General features: G+C 45.4%; 1 protein-coding gene across 2 annotated transcripts in view; it reads left to right on the forward strand.

Moving 5' to 3' along the window:
• Positions 1–22500, forward strand: part of fto (FTO alpha-ketoglutarate dependent dioxygenase) — a 243943-nt gene that overhangs the window by 95829 nt on the left and 125614 nt on the right. For both annotated transcript variants that reach the window (XM_080427366.1, XM_080427365.1), the window contains exon 10: positions 12533–12678. In XM_080427366.1, coding sequence (XP_080283492.1) covers positions 12533–12678 — 146 coding nt within the window. The remainder of the gene's footprint in view (positions 1–12532; positions 12679–22500) is intronic.

The raw sequence follows: 22500 nt of genomic DNA on the forward strand, positions 1-22500 counted from the left end.
TAACCGGTGGTTCCGTTTAGTAAACAAAGTAACTAAGTAATAAGTAACTAAGTACATTTACTCAAGTACTGTACTTAAGTACAATTTTGAGGTATTTTGACTTTCTTCAGTATTTCCAATTTTCAATACTTTTTACTTCTACTCTTCTACTCTACTACTCCTCAGAGGCAAATATTGTACTTTTACACCACTACATTTATTTGTAAACTTTAGTTCGATTTTTGATTATTATTACAAAACATAATTAACCACCTCAGCCCTATATACATTTCGTCCATTTGAAAATAGCCGATCTACAAGCTCACAATGCGTCGCATATGCTATTTTCAAAATATTTTTATACATTTTATACATTCAAAACATGTGAAATAGGACATTCTGCATAATTGGTACTTTTGGTACTTTATATTTTGATACCAATACTTTTGTGCTCTTACTCAAATAACTTTTGAACACCAGACTTTTACTTTTGTAACAGAGTGTTTCTACATTGCAGTTTTGATATTTTTACTTTAGTAAAACATTCTAGTACTTTTTCCACCACTGCACACGCACGCACGCACGCACACACACACACACACACACACACACACACACACACACACACACACACACACACACACACAAAAGCCCCTGGTCTAAAGTGAAACCTGGCCCTCCTGACAGGATCACAGCTCCCTGGTTGTTCATATGGAGTTTGAGCAGAAGCGATCCATTACAGGGAGCAAGGTGCCTGCTGCCTTTTTCCACCAGCAGTGGAAGTGGATCTTTGCTTTCTTGGGTTTGTTGCTTGCAAGGGAGATGAGGACACAGTAGGACAGTTAAACTAATTTAATTCTGAGAGGCTACGGGTCCATTCCGGTTGCATTTGTTGCAGTCACACAAGGTTAAATCAACACAAAGTATTTTACTGTGTTGGACAGAGAGAGAGAGAGAGAGAGAGAGAGAGAGAAGGAAAACATTTGCGTCTGCCAAGCCCTCCGCTTATGAAATAAGATGTCAGGGCATGCAGCAGAATATCTCCTTAGCTACTGGCCGGACTGCCTGGGAATTTACTGTGTTACTTTATATATATATATGCTTCTCAGAGGATGAACCCCACTGATTTGTGTTGACCCCTATAGCCTTTCCTCTAGCGCCACCCATTGGCCAAAACTTCCACTTGAACAAGAGATATCTACGGAGCCCTGCAGTGGACTTTGATTGGTTGAAACAAAAAAAACTATATTATATTGATTTTCTGCATTGAGCCAACAAAATGCCATTTTGTGTGCAAAATAGCACACGCATTATATAACTCTGCTGTCCGGCAGAAACCAGCTAACTCCAAAATGTTCATTTTTCAGGAAATGAAAAAAAGTGCAGTTAGGAGGTTTTGTTCATCATTGATAAGAACAGCTGAATGGACCTCTGAGCTCACAATGAGGTTGGAAGTCAAAAGGGGGTGGAGCCTGGAGTCATCAGAGCCAGCTAACTCCGGTGGGGTTAGCTGGTTTAGCAGAAAGTTTGAGGATCCAATGGAGTTAGCTGCTTTTGTCAGCATCGCTTTTTAATGCTTTTCATTGATTCAATATGTTTTTTACCAACACACAGACGTAAAGGGTGTTCAATGGCCCTGATTTATGGAAAAAAAATGCAAAAGCGTCAAGTTAGCTGTTTTCTGCCAGACAGCAACGATAAGATGATAAAATGTATATTATCTCTGCTGTTCGGCCGGAACCAGCTAAATCCAAAATGGTAATTGTTCAGGAAATGAAAAACAAAATATCAATTTTTCTGAAAATGAAGAAAACCTTATATTTTTAAAACAAAGCAATACTGCCTCATCAAACTTGGTATTGTGACTTTATATATTATCAGATACTTGCATGTGTCATTATTTTATCACCACTTTACCCAAATCCAGCTCAAGTGGAGTTAGGAGTTTTGTCCAAACACAAATCCAGCGCAAGTGGAGTTAGGAGGTTTTGTCCATCATTGATAAGAACAGCTGGCAATGGATCTCAAAGCTCACAACACATTACAACGCATTGTGAGCTTGGAGATCAGCTATTTATGGTGAGCGCCATTCTCATATACTAAGTATAGATCAAGCTGAATTCTGTACTTTTATTTTAACATGCATTGTAAACAACCATGGATCTAACTGTTACCACTGTTGTTCTTCTACAGTTGAGTGCAACAAACAATTCTGCCTCAATACTCAATCATGTATTTAACAAAAGCAATCATGGCACACCAACAATAAATAAATGGCATATAAATACAAAATACATTCATGAAAAATAGAATCTGTAGCCTATCAAATCTGTAGCCTACTGCACTAACAATAACAACCACAGTTGAATTTACCTATCATATACCTATCAACATTTTATTATCACACTGTTGTGTGTTGTGTGTTGCGTGTGTGTGGTGGGTGTTTCTTAGTGCTTTAGATTGTCATAAAAGCTGTGAAAGTCTTTTGGCATGATCTCCTTGAGCTCTTGGAGATGTTTGAAACAAACTCCTGCACACACTCATTATCTGTCCATTAACATTTAAAAAGAAAACACGAGCAGATGACCTTTGTGAAGACACCCTTCTCCTCTTTACTGGGGTGACATCTATCAAACCTTGCACATACATTCTCTTCTCTTCCCAGTTTATGTTCTCCCAAAAGCATTGAAAAATCTTCTCCCTGTCTGCCTCATACAGAGCAGAGCTTCTCTGAGAGCCTGAGAGGAGGGGGGAGTTGTTTGTTTTTGACGGACAGTTTGAGGGTCCAATGGAGTTAGGAGTTTTCGTCAGAGGCGCTTTTTAATACTTTTCATATGTTATTATTAAAAAAAAAATTACACAGATGTAGAGGGGGTCCAATAGCGTTGATTTATGAGAAAAAAAAATATATATGAAAATGGAGTTAGCTGGTCCCGGCTGGACACAGACGTTATGCAAATAGCAATATGCAGGCTCAGTACAGTGAATTGTGTCCTCCTCAATACAATTTTGTTTAATTAATGAAAAAAATATGTACAGTATGTAAGTATTTATTTATTTTCGGTGTGTCAGATTGCCATGAAACCTCCTGAGGGTGTTCATGCACCCTGGAGGATGAACCCTAACCATTTGTTTTTGTGAACTCGTGGATAGGCTATATTTTAACTATCGCCCCGAAAATGGGGGGATCAGGTTGGGCCAGGTTGAAAGTGGTTGAGGGAGCCAGCGGTGTCCCAACACTTGTAAAACAGGATGGATAACTGCTCAGAGCCCCGGCCTGCCTCCATATGGGCACACAGGCTGGTTGGCACACACATATACTGGGGAGTGTGCTGCCGTGTTGGCCATGCCAGGGCCTGACAGGGAGTGGATGCTGCCAGTGAAAGAATCTTTACGCCAGCGGTGTGAAGTAACTAAGTACATGTAGTCAAGTACTATACTTAAGTACTGTACAATTTTTTTTACTTTCTTCAGTATTTACAATTTTCAATACTTTTTTACTTCTACCGCACAACATCTCAGAGGAAAATATTGTACTTTTAGTCCACTACAATTATATGAAAACTTTAGTTACTAGTTAGTTACTTTGTAGATTTTGATTATTATTACAAAACACACTAACCACTTACACTCCATATAATCCGAGAATAGCAGATCTACAAACTCACAATGTGTCGCGATGCAACGCATTATGAGCTTGTAGATCGGCTATTTTCAAAATATTTGTAATGCATTTGTGAAATGGGACATTCTGCACAATGAGTACTTTTACTTGTGGTACTTTAAGTATATTTTGATGCCGATTTTACTCAAGTGCATCGTGAATATGGGACTTCTACTTGTAACAGAGTATATTATCTACATTACAGTATTGATACTTTTACTTACTCATAGTAGTAAAACATAATGAGTTCTTCTTCCATCACTGCTTTCACTCTGCACTGAGATAGCGGTGGTTTGCATTACGGCGCGTTGTTGTGATGTGAGCTTGTGGCTCGGCTGTTTTTGCCATTTCTGAAGATCTTGGACAATTTTCAAGCACTGTTTGAAATGACACGCCACGTTAAAAGTTGTTAACTCCGAAAGTCAGAGTTTAAATTAACACTTAAGGTTTTTTTTTTGTGATGACAAATGAACTCTAACCACCAGCCAAAATGTTTGGGAATCCTCCTCGGCTGTGGCTGAGAGGTTTGGCTTCCCTTCCCTACCAAACCTCATCATCATGGAACCAACTGTCTGTTCTAAAAATATCATGGTTAAATCATCACTATGGACTATGCTCTATGCACTACTACACAGTCACATTGAGAGTGTTAAGTTAACATTCTTGAGAGTGTAAAAATGTGTCCATTTTCACACTGTCTACACCAGTGGTTCTCAAAGTGGGGTTCGGGGACCCCAGGGGTCTTTGGGGGGGGGGGGGGTACCAGGGGGTCCGCAGCAAAATGTGTTATAGCGTCACAATCATTTTAACAACTTTAACCATATTTTATACTTTTGCTTGTACATTTTGAACAAAAATCTTTGCTTCTGGGGGTCCCTGGCACAAAAAAATGTCAGATGGGGGTCCGCGGCCAAATACATTTCAATTTGGAGGTCCTTGACATGAAAAAGTTTGAGAACCACTGGTTTACACCACTTAAAGGAGAATTTTGGTTTTTCTTACCTTTTCTATGATGTTATGATATCTTAGGATGAATGGTAATTCATTCAATTTTCATAACTCCATCCTGGGTCCGCCACAGCTTAAAACGTGCGCGGATAGGCCTTGCGTTAGATCACATATTTTAATAGCTTTTTTTATTTTTTATTTTTTTAGATCTGACGTTCATAGTGACGTTTTCTTTGGTTGCATAGTGTTCTGTCACTATGAACGTAAGATCTCACAAAAAAAAAACTATTAAAATATGTGATCTAACGCAAGGCCTATCCGCGCACGTTTTAAGCTGTGGCGGACCCAGGATGGAGTTATGAAAATTGAATGAATTACCATTCATCCTAAGATATCATAACATCATAGAAAAGGTAAGAAAAACTTAGTCCAAAATTCTCCTTTAAACCCTACACTTTGTTCACCGAGGTACCACAGGGGTCTGTACTTGACCCCCCTCCTTTTTGTCTACACCAAATCTGAGCTCATCTACAAGCTCACTACGCATCGCAGTGCGACGTGTTTTGTGAACTTGTACAGTAGATCTGCTATTTTTTTGACGAATGTTCACCTATTTTCAGAGAATGTTCCCCTGTTACGGCATGCCCAGAATAAGGACGCTAGTGTGGTGAAATTAACACTCCTGATTTTAGCTTTGTAACCACCGTGTGGCCTGTAGATAAAATATAAAGAAAACCGGGATACTACTGAATCTTTTCTCTTTCTTCAGAGAAAACCAGTGCGACAGATGCTTTATTGCACCAAAAAAAGCTGTGACGTTTCGAGCTCAAAGCTCTTCCTCAGTTCAGCTCGAAACGTCACAGTTCTTTTTTGGTGCAATAATGCATCTGTCGCATTGGAGCCCTCGGTGTGCGAGCGTTTATTTGTTTTTTCTTTGCTTGCTGTTCGTCGCTCAGCACCTGCCCAGGCTTGGGTTGGGGATGTCGTTTCCCTTTTTTCCTTTATCTTTCTTACCATATCAGGCTAAGTTGCAGGGAACTTATCGGGCGCCCAGTGTACTCAAGATAAAGATAAAAAAAATAAGTAAATTTCCTACCCCGGGTGGCACGTGTACCAAGGACAGAAGGAGCCAACGAGCTAAAGAGTGCTCTGGGTCCCCTGAAACTCTCGGTGTGAAGTCAGCGAAGGAAGGCGTTAAATGGGCTGTTAACAGTATATGAGACACTCTGGCGGTCAGCTAGTAGCTCCAATTTATGGAGTGACAACCTTGCTGGGCAGAATATATTATTCCCTCTTTGTTTAAACTTTTCCTCAAACTTTCTAAACACAATCCCTTTCATTAAAAGACATTTTGTGAGCTACCCAGGCTGCACTGTATAGTGCTGCTGAATGGGTGCGCATTGCAGTCCACGCTCTAGAATTGAACCCATGATGATGTCACAAGTAGGTGCCAATGTAACAGGAACACAAACTGGCGGTCACAACAGTGTGTGTGACCTAATTATTAAAACGGACAGATGTAATACAAGTGTCATAATTTTTTTTAAGCCTAACCCTTAAAGGGATAGTTCACCCAAAAACAATACTTTTTTTCTATCTTTTAGTCACCCCATGGAGACTTGAATTCATGGATATATATATATATTATTTTCTCGCATTCCTAAGCCCATAATTTGATGTCCAGCGGACCGGTAGGCAGCGGCTCCGGTAGGAGATACAAAGGAGACTCTTTGTGTCTCCTACCGGAACCGCTGCCAGTCATCAAATCATTGGCTTAGGAATACGACAAAAACAAAAAAATATCCATGAATTCAAGTCTCCATGGGGTGACTAAAAGATAGAAAAAAAGTCATTTTGGGGGTGAACTATCCCTTTAAGCCTGAGTTATACTTAGTTGCGCAAGCTCACAAAACTGTGGACAGTTGAAGACCCCTACACTACAGTATAGTGTATATTGAGTTTATCGTATCCGATGAATGTGACAGATATGTGTTGGTGTTTGGAGGTGTTAGTGAGCGGCCTCGGGCTGCGCCTCCAGCCAGGCGGGTCACAGGGGACGCTGTCATCGCCCCCCGTCCCCCCTCACACCGCCCCCCAGAAACACCGCCTTATTTGTTTACCCATGCCCTATACCTCTGACAGCGCCGGAAATGTTTATACCCTTTTCCCACAGAATAAATAAATATACTGGAGGGGGTCAGTGGTGGAAAGTAACTAAGTACTGTACTTAACTCATATAGTGCCAATGACGTCTTTTGACGGCCGTTTTCAGTGCGCCATTAGTGCCAATGACGTCTTTTGACGTCTCCTAAAAAAAAAAAAAACTTTCAAAATAAAATTTTTTTTTTTTTTTTTTTTTTTTTGGTTATTTTTTTTTCTTTTTAATCTCAAAGGAACTAGGAGAAAACGATTTTCAAAAAGTTAATTCTCCATCCACTTCAATGTTAAAATATAAACGGAGAATTTTTTTTCTCCGTTTGATCCATAATGCCTTTGGCATATGGATCAACAAGCTGAAATAAGCCTGGCAGTGAATGAGTTAAGTACAGGTATTTGTACTTTACTTGAGTATTTGCAATTTCCAATACTTTTACTTCTACTCCACTGCAGTACATCTCAGAGGCAAATATTGTACTTTTACTCCACTACAAGTATTTGAAAACTTTAGTTACTAGTTACTTTGAAGATTTTGATTATTACAAAACATACATTTCAGCCCTATATACATTTCGGCCATTTGAAAATAGCCGATTTACAAGCTCACAATGCGTCGCGATGCGACGCATTGTGAGCTTGTAGATCTATTTTCAAAAGATTTTTTACACATTTAAGAACTTGAAACGGGACATTCTGCATAATGTGCACTTTTACTTTTGGTTCTTTAAGTACATTTTGATGCCAATACTTTTGTACCTTTACTCAAGTACATTTCAAATTCCGGACTTTTACTCGTTACAGAGTATGTCTATATTGCAGAAATTGATATTTTTACTTAAAGGACTAGTTCACCCAAAAAAATACGTATTTTCTATCAATTGCACACCCCATGAAGCCTTGAATCCATGGATTTATTTTTGTTTTTGTGGCATTCCTAAGCCAATAATTTGATTCCCGTCTCCTACAGGCTAATGTATCCGGTAGGAGACACAAAGTAGATTATTTGTGTCTCCTACCGGATACACACCCGGTCATCAAATTATTGGCTTAGGAATGCCACAAAAACAAAAATAAATCCATGAATTCAAGGCTTCATGGGATGTGCAATTGATAGAAAATAAGTCATTTTTTGGGTGAACTCCTCCTTTAAGTAAAAGAAGATCTGAGTACTTCTTTTACGGAGGGGGGGGGGGCGGGAAGATGTGGCCCTGGTGTTAGAGCTGGGCCTTTATAGGAACGGTTCGGGGACGTCCCTCGATCTTCCCTGTCCTCTGTCTCACCCTGGGGTGCTGTGGGTCCGGGTCACGGGGACATCGCTGGTCAGGATCACACAGGGGAAGGCTGAGGACAGCTACTGTCAACCAGGGGTAAACACGGAGAGAGAGAGAGAGAAAGAGAGAGAGAGAGAGAGAGAGAGGGCGTTGGTTAGTGCTAACAGGGCCTGGTAGATGAAGAGGCTGCAGCCTGGATGAGGCTGTTTGAGGGCCTGAGGGTTCTGGCCCAGTAAACAAAGCAGCAGGGAGTCGTACAGAGCCCCGGGATCAGCCTGGGGCTGAAACTGAAGGCCTCACTCTGCGCCGGGGCATCCAGATACATCACACGCACACACACACATGCACATGCACATGCACATGCACATGCACACACACACACACACACACACACAGTCACACACACGCACACACACACGCACGCACGCACACGCACACACTCTTGCATACTCAGGCATGGACACGCAGATACAAACTAGAGGCATACACACATACATTATTTAAGAGACAGCACAAGCTTGCAAAAATGTATACCTTGTACCGTAGACTTTATCAGAGACACCTTTTAGCACTCGCATGCTAGGAGGAGGGCACACATGATGGCGGCCTCGCACGCACGCCCACACGCACGCACGCACACGCACACAGGTTCACTCTCACGTACAGTATACACCTACAAGAAGTGTATTCAGTGTATTTGAGGGACTTTCGAAGCTGCTTCTCTGCACTGTCATTGTCACTGTCATCATCCGCGCTGTGACAGAGAGCGTGGACAGACACGAAGCCGTCCCTCCCCCTGTCAGTAGTGTAAAGTAACTAAGTACATTTACTCAAGTATTGTACTTAAGTAAAAAAAAATGTTTTACTCCACTACAATTATTTGTTATTTTCAAAAGATTTTTTATACATTTTATAGGTTTGAAAACTTTCTGCATAACTAGTACTTTCTACTTTTGGTACTTTAAGTACATTTTGAGGCCAATACTTTTGTACTTTTACTCAAGTAAATTTTGAATTCCAGACAGAGTATTTCTACATTGCAGTATTGATACTTTTGCATAAGCAAATGTGAGTACTTTTCCCACCACTGCTCCCTGCCTCTTTCTTTACACCTTGCAGAGGAGAATCTCCTTCAAGGGACATTGACTCAGCCTTGATTTTATGACACATCTGTTATGAGCAAGTTTGTACATTTAAGTCTGCAGAACACTGTTCAGCTTGTCTCGATAATTCGGTGTTAATCATCATTTGTGGGACCCTCAGGTAGTCTGATGTGTGACCACCACCATGTCCCCATGTTCTGGACTTAATTGCTACAGGGATCACTAATGACTTGGTTTTATCAGAGCTCTGTGCACGTGTGTCGTCCCGGGGTCAGTGCCTTTTTTTCTAACAATGCTCATCAGTTACAATTTATAATGTAGGCATTAAGCAGACGCTTTTATCCAGAGGGACTTACAAAGGGCAAGATCGGGAGTAAACGACATGGACCCAAATGAACCCTCTTTCCACATAGCTTGGGAGCCAAGACGGAGAAGAGTTTAGGAGGAATGTACGAAATTCCCACAGAAATGACATCTAGGACACTCTCTGAGCGATGTTCAGGGTGTCTTAGAGAATGGAGGGACAGACAGACATCCTATGTAAAGCCGGCCTCACACTATAGGATTATTTGCCCGGTTTTTGGTTCAAATTGTCCCTCGTGACAATCGGTACGTTCCCGATTTGAGGTCGGTCGGTAACCGATTATCCGCCCAAATGATGTAATGCTGTATAGTGTGAGAAGTTCTCAGACAGAATCTTATGTCACTGACTGGATCAGAGACTCATTGATCTGGAATCATAAATATCCGGCATGTTTCATAGTTGCGACTAAATCCTGTGGCGTGCACTGTGCAGTAGCCGATGAGAGCGAGCTGCGAGAAGCTTCTACGTGTCTATCATTCACCTTCACTTAAATCTCTGTGTAAATGCAAGTGCTGTGAGATTGTAGATCGGCTACTTTCGCAGAATGTTCACCAATCTTCGCAGAATGTTTGCCTATTATGACGTGCCCAATAAGGACGCTATAGAGTCCTTTTATAATGTGTTTCCTACCTAATGTTTCATGTTAATCGCATTAAATCGCCTTATTGTTGAAATGTGCTAATTATTATAATAATGTTTGGGTCGGTAGAGCTGGTCATTTTAAAAGTAGTTCTCAAGTCCAAAAAGTGTGGGCGCCCCTGTGCTAAACAAATAATAGTGCCTTGCCTTGCCTATAGAGTTCATTAGATGAAGGGCTCACACATACTGTTATTACTCACGCTGGGCAAGACCTAGCCGGTTGAGTGTCTGAGCGGAAGTACCGCAGTAATCTGTTGCGATTGGTCGAAAAAGATAGTTTCCGGGGGAAATGCGTACGGTGGAAGTCCCGCCCCTATAGACATTCTCTGCATTAGGTCGTGACCAGGCTTTTCTCTTCGCAGATGAGTAAGGCTGGGAACGAGGCTAGTTATCACTGCACTACTTCATTGCTCATCAGGCTATGTTCTGGGGCCAGCCTTGGGAAGAGCTAAAACACATTCAGAAGCAGGTTATAGAGCAACTTCACCATTCACCTTCTCATCCTCCTCCCCTTTCCCTGCCTCAAATTGCTGACAAACACAAAAAAGAAAAAATGCATCAGGTACCGTGTACACGGAGATATGAGATATTGTGGCTGTGATTGGTGGTGATGCACTTTCCCGAAGTTTCTTATCCTGTCAATCATTCCCTGGGGAGAAACGAGGGGCTTGATCCAAAGCGGAAGGTACGGTCTCCATAGGTGCGTACAGCCGGGGCCGCTATACTCCCCTCCCATGGTCACTGCAATCGCCCCGTGTCTCCTCCATCTTGCCTGCAATCTGTCAGGCGCCGCCACACGTTTTGACACGTGTCCTGTGCGGTGTGGAGCGAGTGAGCATGATATTCTGTCTGAAAAATCACACACTCCTCTCTCCCTTTACAAACAGAGAGACACGCACACACACACACACACACACACACACACACACACACACACACACACACACACACACACACACACACACACACACACACACACACACACACACACACACACACACACAAGTGCGCATACAGGCAGACAATCAAATCCTGTCCTCACACGAATTAAGACAGACAGGTGGATTGTCGGGGAGGGATTAAGGAAAGATGGAGAGAGAGAGCGAGAGAGCGCGAGGGAGGGGAGAAGAAACAAGGACTCCTTACATTGTGGGTTTTTTCCCTTCTTTTTTTACATTTTTTTCTGAAAAGCGGGGCCTTGGCTGACTTGACTTGAGGAGGCGAGCGCCTGTTAATGGGGGAGAAATGAAAGCGTCCTGACGGCTGGATGTGACGGGAAGAGACTGCTCTTAACAAGGCGTCAGAGTCAGTCAGAGTTACAGATCCATCACTCTTCAAGAGGCAAGAGAGAGGAGGGGGGATCGGAAGAGGGGTGGCGTGGGGGAGAGAGACATTTAAGGATATTCAGAGAGCGGGAGGAGAGAGTCAGTCTGCGGAGGGGAAGAGAGAGGAAAAAAGAGAGAGCGACGGTGAAGGCGGCTGAAAGAGGGATTTGAGTGCGGTTGACAGCGCTGCATTTAATTTGGGCTGCCAGATTCCTTTTCATTTGACTCCCTCTCAACCGGCTTAGAGGTTCTTCCGAGGACTCGGAGGCGAAGTTTTTTTTTTTGCCGGGATGTCTCAGATTAGCCGCTGATGCGCCCGCGTCCCCACTCCTAAGCCGGCCTGTAATTCGTGTTCAACAGGGGGATACTCGCACATTACACCGCGCTGTACCGGGATGTGATTAATTGACTCACACTCTTAATATTGGGTGTAATTTGCTTGTCCTCTGATGTGAAACTGACTTTATTCTAGACTTATTGGATGTAGTCAATCCCTCGGATGTTCAAAATGGAGTGTACCGGCTCACGGGAAGCTCGGTGTCTGAGCGGAGGTTAAGGCGCTAAGGGAATTGTGGGGAATTTTTGGTCGTTCTGCTGCGATCCTGCACGATTTTAGAAAATCTTGACACTGGTGACAACGTAGAAGTCCCGAGTTTCCCATATTTACAAAGGATAGGCCACCAACAAAATAGGAGGTCAACAAAAGGAAAAGTTGGGAGATGTGAATGTCTCTTCCAATATGGTGCCGTGTCCTTCTTAAAAAATGAACCCTCGTGCCCCTAATCTGGGCATGTCATAATAGGCGAACATTCAGCCAAAATCGGCAGATCTACAAGCTAAGGCTATTTTAGGCAAAACGATTTGGTGTAGAAGGAAAAAAATAAAGGAAGGGCCCGAGTACGGACCGCTGGGTGACCCCTGGGTCAACACAATATATAGGGTTTTAAGTGGTTAACATGTGGTAACTTCTCTCTCTCAAATGTTCCCCGAAAGGCCTCCTGAAGTACAAAAAAAAAAAAAATAACCATAACGGGCGTCAATGTCGCTGTTTGACCCGACATACTGTTTGCTTCCTGTTTCAGACCATGCTCTTCCTGTCTGCAGTGGAGGAGGAGGAGGAGGAGGAGGAGAAGGAGGGGCGAGCCGGGGAGGGCAGGAGGGAGATGGCAGAGACCCTCCTCAGTGCTCTCACCAACAGGCAGCAGCACAGACAGACGTGGAGAGACAGGTAAGGCAATTTGCCTCCCGCCCTGTCGCTCATGTTCAGTATCAAACGGGGTTCACTGCCACGGTCTTCGCTGACAGACACGGTGACACAGGTAAGACAAGTACCCACCGTGGACCCCCGAGCATGGCACCTCGGTACCGAGTCAACCCACTCACTCACGCAGGTGACGGGTTCATACATATCGCTGCCTGATCTGTACTGGCTGCGATTCCCAGAAGCTACCTTCGATTATGTAAAATTGTGTTTTTTAAAAGCAAAGGGTTGCTAAAAAGCTATAATCCACAGTGAGTTTTTCCCTTCCATTTTCAATTTTTCCTATCCTTTGCCCTGTCAGGTATTTTTTAGAGGTGTCATACTTTTTTTGAAATGCTGCAGGTTTTTGTTTTTAAATTCAACTCGAAGCTCTTTATATATAGGTATAGCTAAATTACATGGCAGTACCCTGGACTTGCTCCCACACTCTAGGAAGTGTGTGTTTGAAAAACATATCTGTAACTTTGACTCGCACGGTGTGATTTATCATGAAAGCGCTGACTCGGTGGATTCCACCAGATAGGCCAAGCCTGTGAGTTTGTTTGCTGTTGTTCCACCAGGCCTGGCAGCTATCACTGCTATCACAACGACACGTGTGTCTGGGATAAGCCCTTTCACTTCCTTCCTCCCAGATAAGGAGACGGGGAGTGCAGAGCTTAGAACACTGGCCATTCGTTCAGATAACGAAAGGCCCTCACACACACACACACACACACACACACACACACACACACACACACACACACACACACACACACACACACACACACACACACACACACACACACACACACACACACACACACACCGGGCAATGTTGTTTTAGCTGTTCCTTCTTCTCAGCCTCTCAAACCCTCCAGCACATTGCCCATTACACAGACAGATGTAGCCCTGGCTCTCTGGGCTCTACATACGTTTTCATGTGATGTGTCTACATCAATGGCTTTGACCTCAGAGGCAATAGCTTATAGAGCCAATAAGCCCCCCCACCCACTTCCCACGAGCTGGTGTGGCATGGCGCCCCCTCATTTAAAAAATGATCCATTCTTGAAACCCCCCACACACAACACTTTAGGCCAGACAAGACCCAGGCCCCCGTAGAAAAGCCAAAAGCGCCCGGGGCAGAATTCACAGACTACAAATTCCTACAAGCGGCGTTTCTTTTGAGAAAGGTATATTGAGCTAACTTCCTCCGGGCCGTGACAGCCCTCACCCCGCGCTGCACCCCTCTGGTGTTTTGAAGTGTCCCCTGGAGTTGACCCCCTTCGGCTGTGCCCCGTCCAGATGAGCCTTGTAAACAGACCGTTTCCACACACCTCGTCCGTGCCGCGTTGACGCCTGCCGTCCAACAACTCTGATGTAGGGCCTGCGTGTAGAGAATGCATTCCGACCGCAGGTGCTGAAAGCTAGAAACCATCTAGAGAGCAGCGACTCCTCCCAGCCCACCCCCCCCCCCATGCTGCCATCAGCCTGCCTGCTCCTGCTCCTCTGCAATGCAAGGTTGCCACCTACTAACCACGTCTGACCTCAGCCCTAAGCCCGGCCCACCCTTGGATCTTGAGAACCAATATGGCTATAGGGCCAGGAGGAGACAGGAAATTGACTTTGTTTGGCACCACATTAGAGTGAGTTTAGAGAAAAAAGAAAAGAAAAGACGGGATTACCCTCCGACTGCTAGTAGCTTTGGTTTGGTTTGATGTCGTGTCTTGTAATTTGTATTTGAAGTTTGTTTGTGTTGAGTGTTGCCTTTTGTGTCAATGTCACTTGATCGTGACATTGACACACTGTGGGCGTATGTTATATCATATATTGTCATTTTTTTTTTTATTGTAAGCCCTGTGTGCGCGAACCAAATCTGCCTTATAGAAACATAAATTGATGGAATGATGTGAAATGCTCGGTCTTCATCAGCAGTGAGTTTACTTTATCAGCGGAGGAATGATTAGATTGGGAGGGGGGGGGGTCAAGCATCCCACACACAGGGCAGTAATGCGTTTGAACTCCGACTGCTCCCAATATCTCTTCTTCTTTATACACAAACACACACACACACACACACACACACACACACACACACACACACACACACACACACGCACACACACACACACACACACACACACACACACACACACACACACACACACACAGACACACACGCACGCACACAAAATGCCTCTCCCTCACTCCCTCCCCTCCCCGCCCCAAAGCCGAAAAAGATCCAGGGGTCGTCTGTCAAGTGGCTGTCAACAGACGGCGTTTACACGAAACTAAACACATGGCCATGTGCAATGTTAAGTGAGACGTGCTGATAGTGATTAGAGATACAGGGGAGATAAAGGCCAAAAGGGATCGACTCAGTGGCCCGTCCGTTACGCCGCTAAAGAGAGAAGTTTTCGCTACTTTGTGGAAATCCTGTGGAGAAGTAACGTCATCGTTTATAATCAAAGCCCGAGTGCATTTATTAGATGCAGAGGGCGAGAGAAAGAGAGGCACGACAGGATTTGGTTCATTTTACTCTAATGCATTCAAACATTCATTTATTTCCATAAAAGCACTCACTGAAATGGGACTTTTTTTTCTTTTAAATTAATTTGCTGATTCATTTCTTTTTTTTCTCCCTCTTTTTTTGATTCAGCGTCCTAATTAGGTTTCAGCACAATATGCAACAGGCAGGCTTTTATCATTATACTGGCTTTTGTTTCCATGGAAGCCATTCAGCCTATAATACAAGCTAAAGAATAAAAAAAGGAGAGAGAGAGAGAGAAAAAAAAAAGAATGATTGATGACTCTTGCTTGGGGGCACATAAACATAAACAACCGGCACTGATTGATTAAGTTTCTCTCTGACTTTTTGTTTCTTAAACATCAGTTTGAAGCAACGACCGCTCCGGAACACTGAGCCCACTAGCTCACTCGCTCTCTCTCCCTCCGGGGGTATTTCTTTTTTCTTTTTCTTTTTTTGCGCTTGCTAGCGAGAAGGAGAGAGGAGGAAGAGAAATGAGACCTCCTGACCGCTGGGTCTTCACCAGTGACTTATGGGTACTCAGAGTGACGGATGCCCGGGCTCCATTGCCCCCCGCGCCATCCAGCCAGCCAGCCAGCCAGCCAGCCAGGCAGCAAGCCAGCCAGGCAGGCAGCTATAGCCGCGGCCGTGCTACCACTCATTCACTCGGAGCCAATGAAGTTATGAGGGCCTTTCTTTATTCTTATGAGCTTTTCCTGGTAACTCGGTTTTACCCCCGCCGCATACGCGGGCGAAAATTCTTTTGATAGATGCTGACCTCCACGTCTCTGTGGTAAATGTCCCATGAGCACCATTGGAAATGGGGAGATTATTATGTGGGAGAGTGACCGCCTGTGTGCCACAGCGTGGTGGATGAATATGCCGTACAGGAAGGACAGATTGAACAGTAGGGGGAACGTTTTACCCGTTTGCCGGCAGTATAGCTTCCTATAGTACGGGAAGTCGGGAACTATTGGGATTCCAAATGATGCGAACTAATGTGCTGGAATTGTTGTTGCCTATAGCTAGTTAGTGAGAGCGTACTTTAAGCAGCAGCTCCAGTAGAGTGTGATGACTTCTGATGCTAATCTATAGACTGTATGTCCTGCCATCAGCGACACATCAAGTCCCTAAACGCCTTGTTTCTACATATAGCTCTGTGAAAATAGTAGTCAACCTAAAGTCTATTTAGTAGCGGTGGGCCCAATCAATCAATTGATTGTGTTTGGCTTTTCAATCAATGGAACTAACGTTATCATCATTAATGATGAATACATCAGTCTTGTCCAAATATGGAGTAACGGCAGGATGTGTAAGTGTGATTATGTGAAATGTGAAAAAATATTCACATCGCAGCACAACATTAATGACAAAGTCGCTTAGACACAGCTTTTATCATTTTATTTCTAGAATATCAACACACACACACACACACACACACACACACACACACACACACACACACACACACACACACACACACACACACACACACAGACCTTCTTACAGACGTCTAATCTCCTATAGAGCCATGCCATGAAAACAAAAAAAGCTTCAATCTTAGTCGCGACATAGCAAAATGACAGTGAAGGAGGAGCATTACATTGATTATAAGTCAAAGTACCTAAATGTTCACATGGAAACCCTGGAGGACGACATTAGTCAGGTATTTGGGATGTGTACGGCTGACATGACACCTCAGACCCTCCCCAGGCAGCGAGCTAACCTCACATTGACCTTCCACAGCCTTAAAGGTCACTGCTGCTGCTGCGGCTCTATAGGCCAATAAAAAAGACACACGCACATACGCACATGCGCACGCACGCACGCACGCACGCACGCACACACACACACACACACACACACACACACACACACACACACACACACACACACACACACACACACACACACACACACACACACACACACACACACACACACACACACACACACACACACACACACACACAAAACCTAAAGGGCCTGGTTTGTCACCGCCGGCATGGAGCAGATCCGGAGAGGAGGGAACAGCTGCGAGTTTTGTACTGACCATGCAAACTGCTGTAGGCTTTGTAAGGTCATTATATGATAATGAAAATCATTACAGAATTACACGGGGGTTTAGGACACGAGTGCAGGCAGGGGGGGGGGGGGGTGGAGGAGGAGGAGGTGGAGGAGGAGGGTGAGGGGGAGGGGGGCCGAGGGGGGAGCCACATCGGGTTTGATAAATGGACTGTGAAGGTGCCCATCTGGCCCCGTTCTCTGTGGCTTTTTCACTCCTCTTTCCTTCTACTCTACCTTTCCTTTTAACTGCCCTCTCTCTCTCTCTCTCTCTCTCTCTCTCTCTCTCTCTCTTTCATTGCCCCCCCCCCCTCCTCTTGTTCTTCTCCTCCAGGCGGAGTTTTCCGTGTTAAAAGCCCAGTGAAAGATTAACAGAGTGCAAAACCCCAGCTCTCACCTCTGAAAGGAGGAGCGGGGGGGACAGGAGGAGGAGAGGGAGGAGGAGGAGGAGGAGGAGGAGGATGTTTATGATTTAAACAGGGGTTTGTGTCTGACTTGGCAGCCCTCCTGTCCTCCTCTCGCTCAGCGTGGGGAGTAGGCAGCCGCTGACCTTTGACTTAGGAAACAGTTGGAGCGCTGGATGTGTAAATCAAGGAACGGCAGTGGCTTGGGGGGCGGGGGGTGGGGGGGTGTTTTATGTTCATTTTTTTAACCTTTATATAACCACTTATGTATATGTCGTTGTAGGACAAATAGCCAAAAATCGCAAACTTGTGAGCTTGTCGTGTGCTGCTATTTTCATTGTTTTTGAAAAACTAAAAAACTAAAAAAAAAAAGAAAGAAATGTATTCACTTTCAGAAGAAGTCTTTTTTTTTCAGGTCAGGCCGAGAAAAGAACATCACACAACATAAACTAAATTTAAAATTAAAGGTGTAATTTCAATGACGCAAAAATAATAGCGATAGTAAAAAGTTGAAAATATGAACATATGAAATTATGAAGTGCAGTAACAGTAACAGTCCAGCAGGATCAAGAGCTAAGCGATGCACATCTACAACATTACAAAAGAGCATATTATGTAATTGTTTTAAACTCAAGATCAGCCACCTTAGCTTTAAATAGTTATACAGATCAGTTTGCGATCGGTAAGTGAAGTAGGCTGTTCACGTACTGTAAAAGCCCTTTTTGTCTAATAATTCATTTGGGTCCTCGGGGACGGATCGCAAAAACAATCCCTTGTCACCACAGACAGTCATCATGGTGGGAAAGCGAATGACCTCACCGTGGATACACTTCCTGATTATAAAAGACTGCTCCTTTTTTCTCAAGGTCCCGTCATCTACAGGATGACCTCAGTGCTGTTTTGTGATATTGTTTAAATGACTCGAGTGCGTCAGTGAGTGGATCTTGGACGTACAGTATATCGCCAGGAAGGAGCGTCTGACTTAGTTTTCTATCTCAGAGTATACGTACTGTCGAATCTCCCCTTCCCTCCCTCCCTCCTCCACGAAGAGGGTACTGACCCCAGCCGCCCAGCAGGTTGATGTGTCACTTTAATAGCCTGACACTGGGAATGCGTGGCACAGTACATCTGTTGCGGTGTTTATTACCACTCTCCAACTTGTTGAGGGCCAGCGAGGTCTTTATCCCGGCACAAAGGCAAACATCAGCTGACAAGGCGAGCCGGAGCGCGGTGACAGAGTCATGAGGTCCGCATGCTCGCAGCTGCACTCATCACTCAGCTGTCCGGCTTGACCTAGTGACCCCAGTAGGGCCACCTCCTAGCCTCCATCACCCCTTTGTTTCCTGCCATTGTCCCCCCCCTCTCCTCCACCCCCCCCCCCCCCCCCCCCCACTCTTATCCTCCCCTGCCCTCACCTGGGTAGGGCGCTCCCTAACACAAAGACCCAGAGTCTGTCATCGCATCCAGGGGTCACCAGGGGGGCCGGCTAGGAGGCCAGAGTGGTGTGGCTGAAGTCTTGTCCTATAGCTAGGGATGACCCCACCACTACTGTTGTCAGCTACCAGTTGCGCCCCTGTGGAGAGGCAGAGCGAGCGAGAGAGACAGAGTTGAAGAGAAAGAAAGCAGAGAGAGAGAGAGAGAGAGAGAGAGAGAGACCCACCTCTTCCTTTGCGCGATGACATGTCTTTTGTGCTGTCCCCCTGACGGACCCCGCCCCCCCCCCCCCCCCTCCCCTCACAGGGGTGGGACGGACGGAGAGTTAGGGGGGCTCAACAATGAGGGGTCCCCTGGTCCCAGATGGGAGTTTAAAAGATTGTCCCTGTCCCCGTCCACAATGGCCACGGACAAACCGCAGCCGTGTCCAGCGTGGCCCCATTGATGGGCCCCTTGATGAAAAGCTTCTGATGCCGATCCGAGATGGAGACGCCATACTGAGGGGAGGGGTCAACAAACCTCCCATCTTTACACAGTAAAGTTCCCATACAGACTCCAGCCATGCTGTCATCTGTCCCCCAGTTCGAGGGGAGGGGTTTCTGTCATGTTATATGATGTGAATGCCGGACCCCATGTTCTTTCATGCCTGCCCCCGCCTGCATCCCACTGTCCTGTTGATGGGCGTAGTGGTGGTTGCTGGGGGGGGGGGGGGGGGCTTGTGAGATAGGGGACAGTAGCAGAGAAAGTGACATTAATCGCCAGCAATGATGTAATGCAGGGGTCTTCAACGTTATTCAGCCCAAGGACCCCCTGAGAGAGAGATGAAGCAGGGACCCCCACTACATATTGTATACAACTGTGTTGCAGATTAAACATTTTCAGAGATTTTATAGATAGTTGGATTCATGCTAATGTGCATTTTCAGATAGTTAATCTTTTAAAACCTCAATATTTAGTCAACTTGACTGTTGGCTCTCTGTACTTGGTCTGCTCTTTTTTCCCTCTACACAAACTAACTCTCAGAAAATAGCCGATCTACAAGCTCACCTCGCCTCGCCCACGCCTCGCGTAGATCTGCTATTTGCGGCTAATGTTTGGCGGACACCCTGTAGTAACTCTGAGGACCCCTTAGGGGTCGCGGACCCCCTGTTGAAGACCTCTGATGTAATGGATGATCTCCCCCGTTTCTTGGTCCATGCTTATACCTCAGTGGACTCTGAATCCCTCCAGAGTCTTTTAGCCCGATGTATACAGCGTCACTCGCTGTAAAAACAGCCTAATCCACAAGCTCACAATGGGTCGCGGATGCGACGCATTTTGAGCTTGTAGAACGGCCGTTTTGGGCGGGCGCCCGCTGTCGTATATACGACGGGGCATAAATGAAGCATTGCTCTCATATACGCCGTCTGCCTCTTTTACTGTCTGTCTCACAACAATTGGCATGAAAGCGTAGCACCTTTCAAGGACTCGTGTTTATGTAATTAGCAATATGGGCGGAGGTGGTGTTTATGCTGCCGTGGTCCCAAGGTCGAGTAAGGATGGCGGGCCGGGGCGGGTTTGGGCGCCTTGTAACCAGGTCTGTTAGATGTAAGTTGTCACCCGAGGGGACAGGTTAATCGGTTCTCACACAGACCCCCTCCCCCCCTCCCCCCCCCCCCCCCCCACACACACACACACACACACACACACACACACACACACCCTGGCCACCGCCGGGCGGGCCCACCTCGTCTTTGCCTTTTACATCACCCCGCAACAACAGAAGCCTCAGCGTTGCTAGCGTAGCAGACGTGGCTAGCTCGCCGTGTTTTCCTTGGCATGGCGCGCTAGGAGAAAAGCTTTAGCTGGCTACACCTCTGATTGGCTTCACCTTCTGGGCTCTGTCAGCTGCACCGGTGGGCAAACACCTGCTTGTGGTGTGTAGGACTTTCTTCCTCTGCCGACAAGCGCTCTCTCTCTCTCTCTCTCTCTCTCTCTCTCTCTCTCTCTCTCTCTCTTTCTCTCTCTCCCTCCTTCTCTCTCTCCCTCCGCTCCCTCTCTCCCTCCTTCTCTCTCTCCCTCCGCTCCCTCTCTCCCTCTCTCTCTCTCTTTCTGTCCATGTTTGATCGCTTCTCTCTCTTTCCACGTTAGATCGTTTTGTGCCTCCCTTTCGCTCTCTCTTCTTTTCCCTCTGTTCTCTGTTTTTCTGATGTCTCTCTCTCTCTCTCTCTCCTCTCTCTCTCCTCTCTCTCTCTCTCTCTCTCTCTCTGTCGTCTCTCTCTCTCTCTCTCTCTCTCTCTCTCTCTCTCTCTCTCTCTCTCTCTCTGTCTCTCTCTCTCTCTCTCTCTCTCTCTCTCTCTCTCTCTCTCTCTCTCTCTCTCTCTCCCCCCTGCCACCTTCTCTCAACATCCCTGACGTTGGCTGTGTGTTTACTTGGTTCAGGGTTGCTGGAGGAGAAAACAAATAAGGACATATCATCTGTCTCTTTCATTGCCAGCCAGTCTGTAATTAGTGCAAACGCCATGGTTAGCCTTAGAAGCTGTCTAATTTGTCTGTCTTTATCTCCAAACATGTCTGTGTGGTCCCTGAGACGAGGCTGCGTGCGTGCACGAGACAATCCTCTGTGGCCTGGGTGTTTTTGGATTGTGTGTGTGTGTGTTTGTGTTTGTGCGTGTGTGTATGTGTATGTGTGTTTATAAATTATGAATTGCTCTCTCTGATGCCCCTGGTTAGCCATCAGTCAGTTATGCGTGACACGACCTGACCTCAGCTGAAGCCAGCAGTTGCTCGCAGGGCTGGAAAGTACATGAAAGCATGTCTTATACTTGCAGGAATGCGCTTTGATTGAGATGACTGATGCTATTTCATTTTTTTTTCATCTTTGGAGATAACACACACATACACGTGAGCGCGCACACATGCGCACACACACACACACACACACACACACACACACACACACACACACACACACACACACACACACACACACACACACGTTTATACTTAACATCTACAGTATCTGGTCTGTGTCTCCTAACGAGTCAGTAATTAGACCAGGCGATACATGCTTTGTCGCATTTTGTGGTGAGGTGTCGAAATGTTAGCATCGCAACTGGCACCATTCAGCATCGCACCGCCCTGCCCGCCCCCCCAAAACCCCCACCCCCCTTTCGCCCTTGACTGAGTCACAACTGTTAAATTGCTTGCAGGTTTCTTTTTTCTTTCTTTAATGGAAACAGTAATTTCATAATTGCACTTTACACAGTCATAGCTTGACGATGCAATGTGGTACAGAGAGAGAGAGAGAGACACACAGACAGAGAGAGAGAGAGAGAGAGAGAGAAAGAGGTGGAGGGTAGAGAATGTCATTAAAAGTCCCACAGACATTTAGGCCCACTT

This window comes from Gymnoscopelus braueri (genome assembly GCF_963280865.1).
Source record: "Gymnoscopelus braueri genome assembly, chromosome: 1".
NCBI lineage: Eukaryota > Metazoa > Chordata > Actinopteri > Myctophiformes > Myctophidae > Gymnoscopelus > Gymnoscopelus braueri.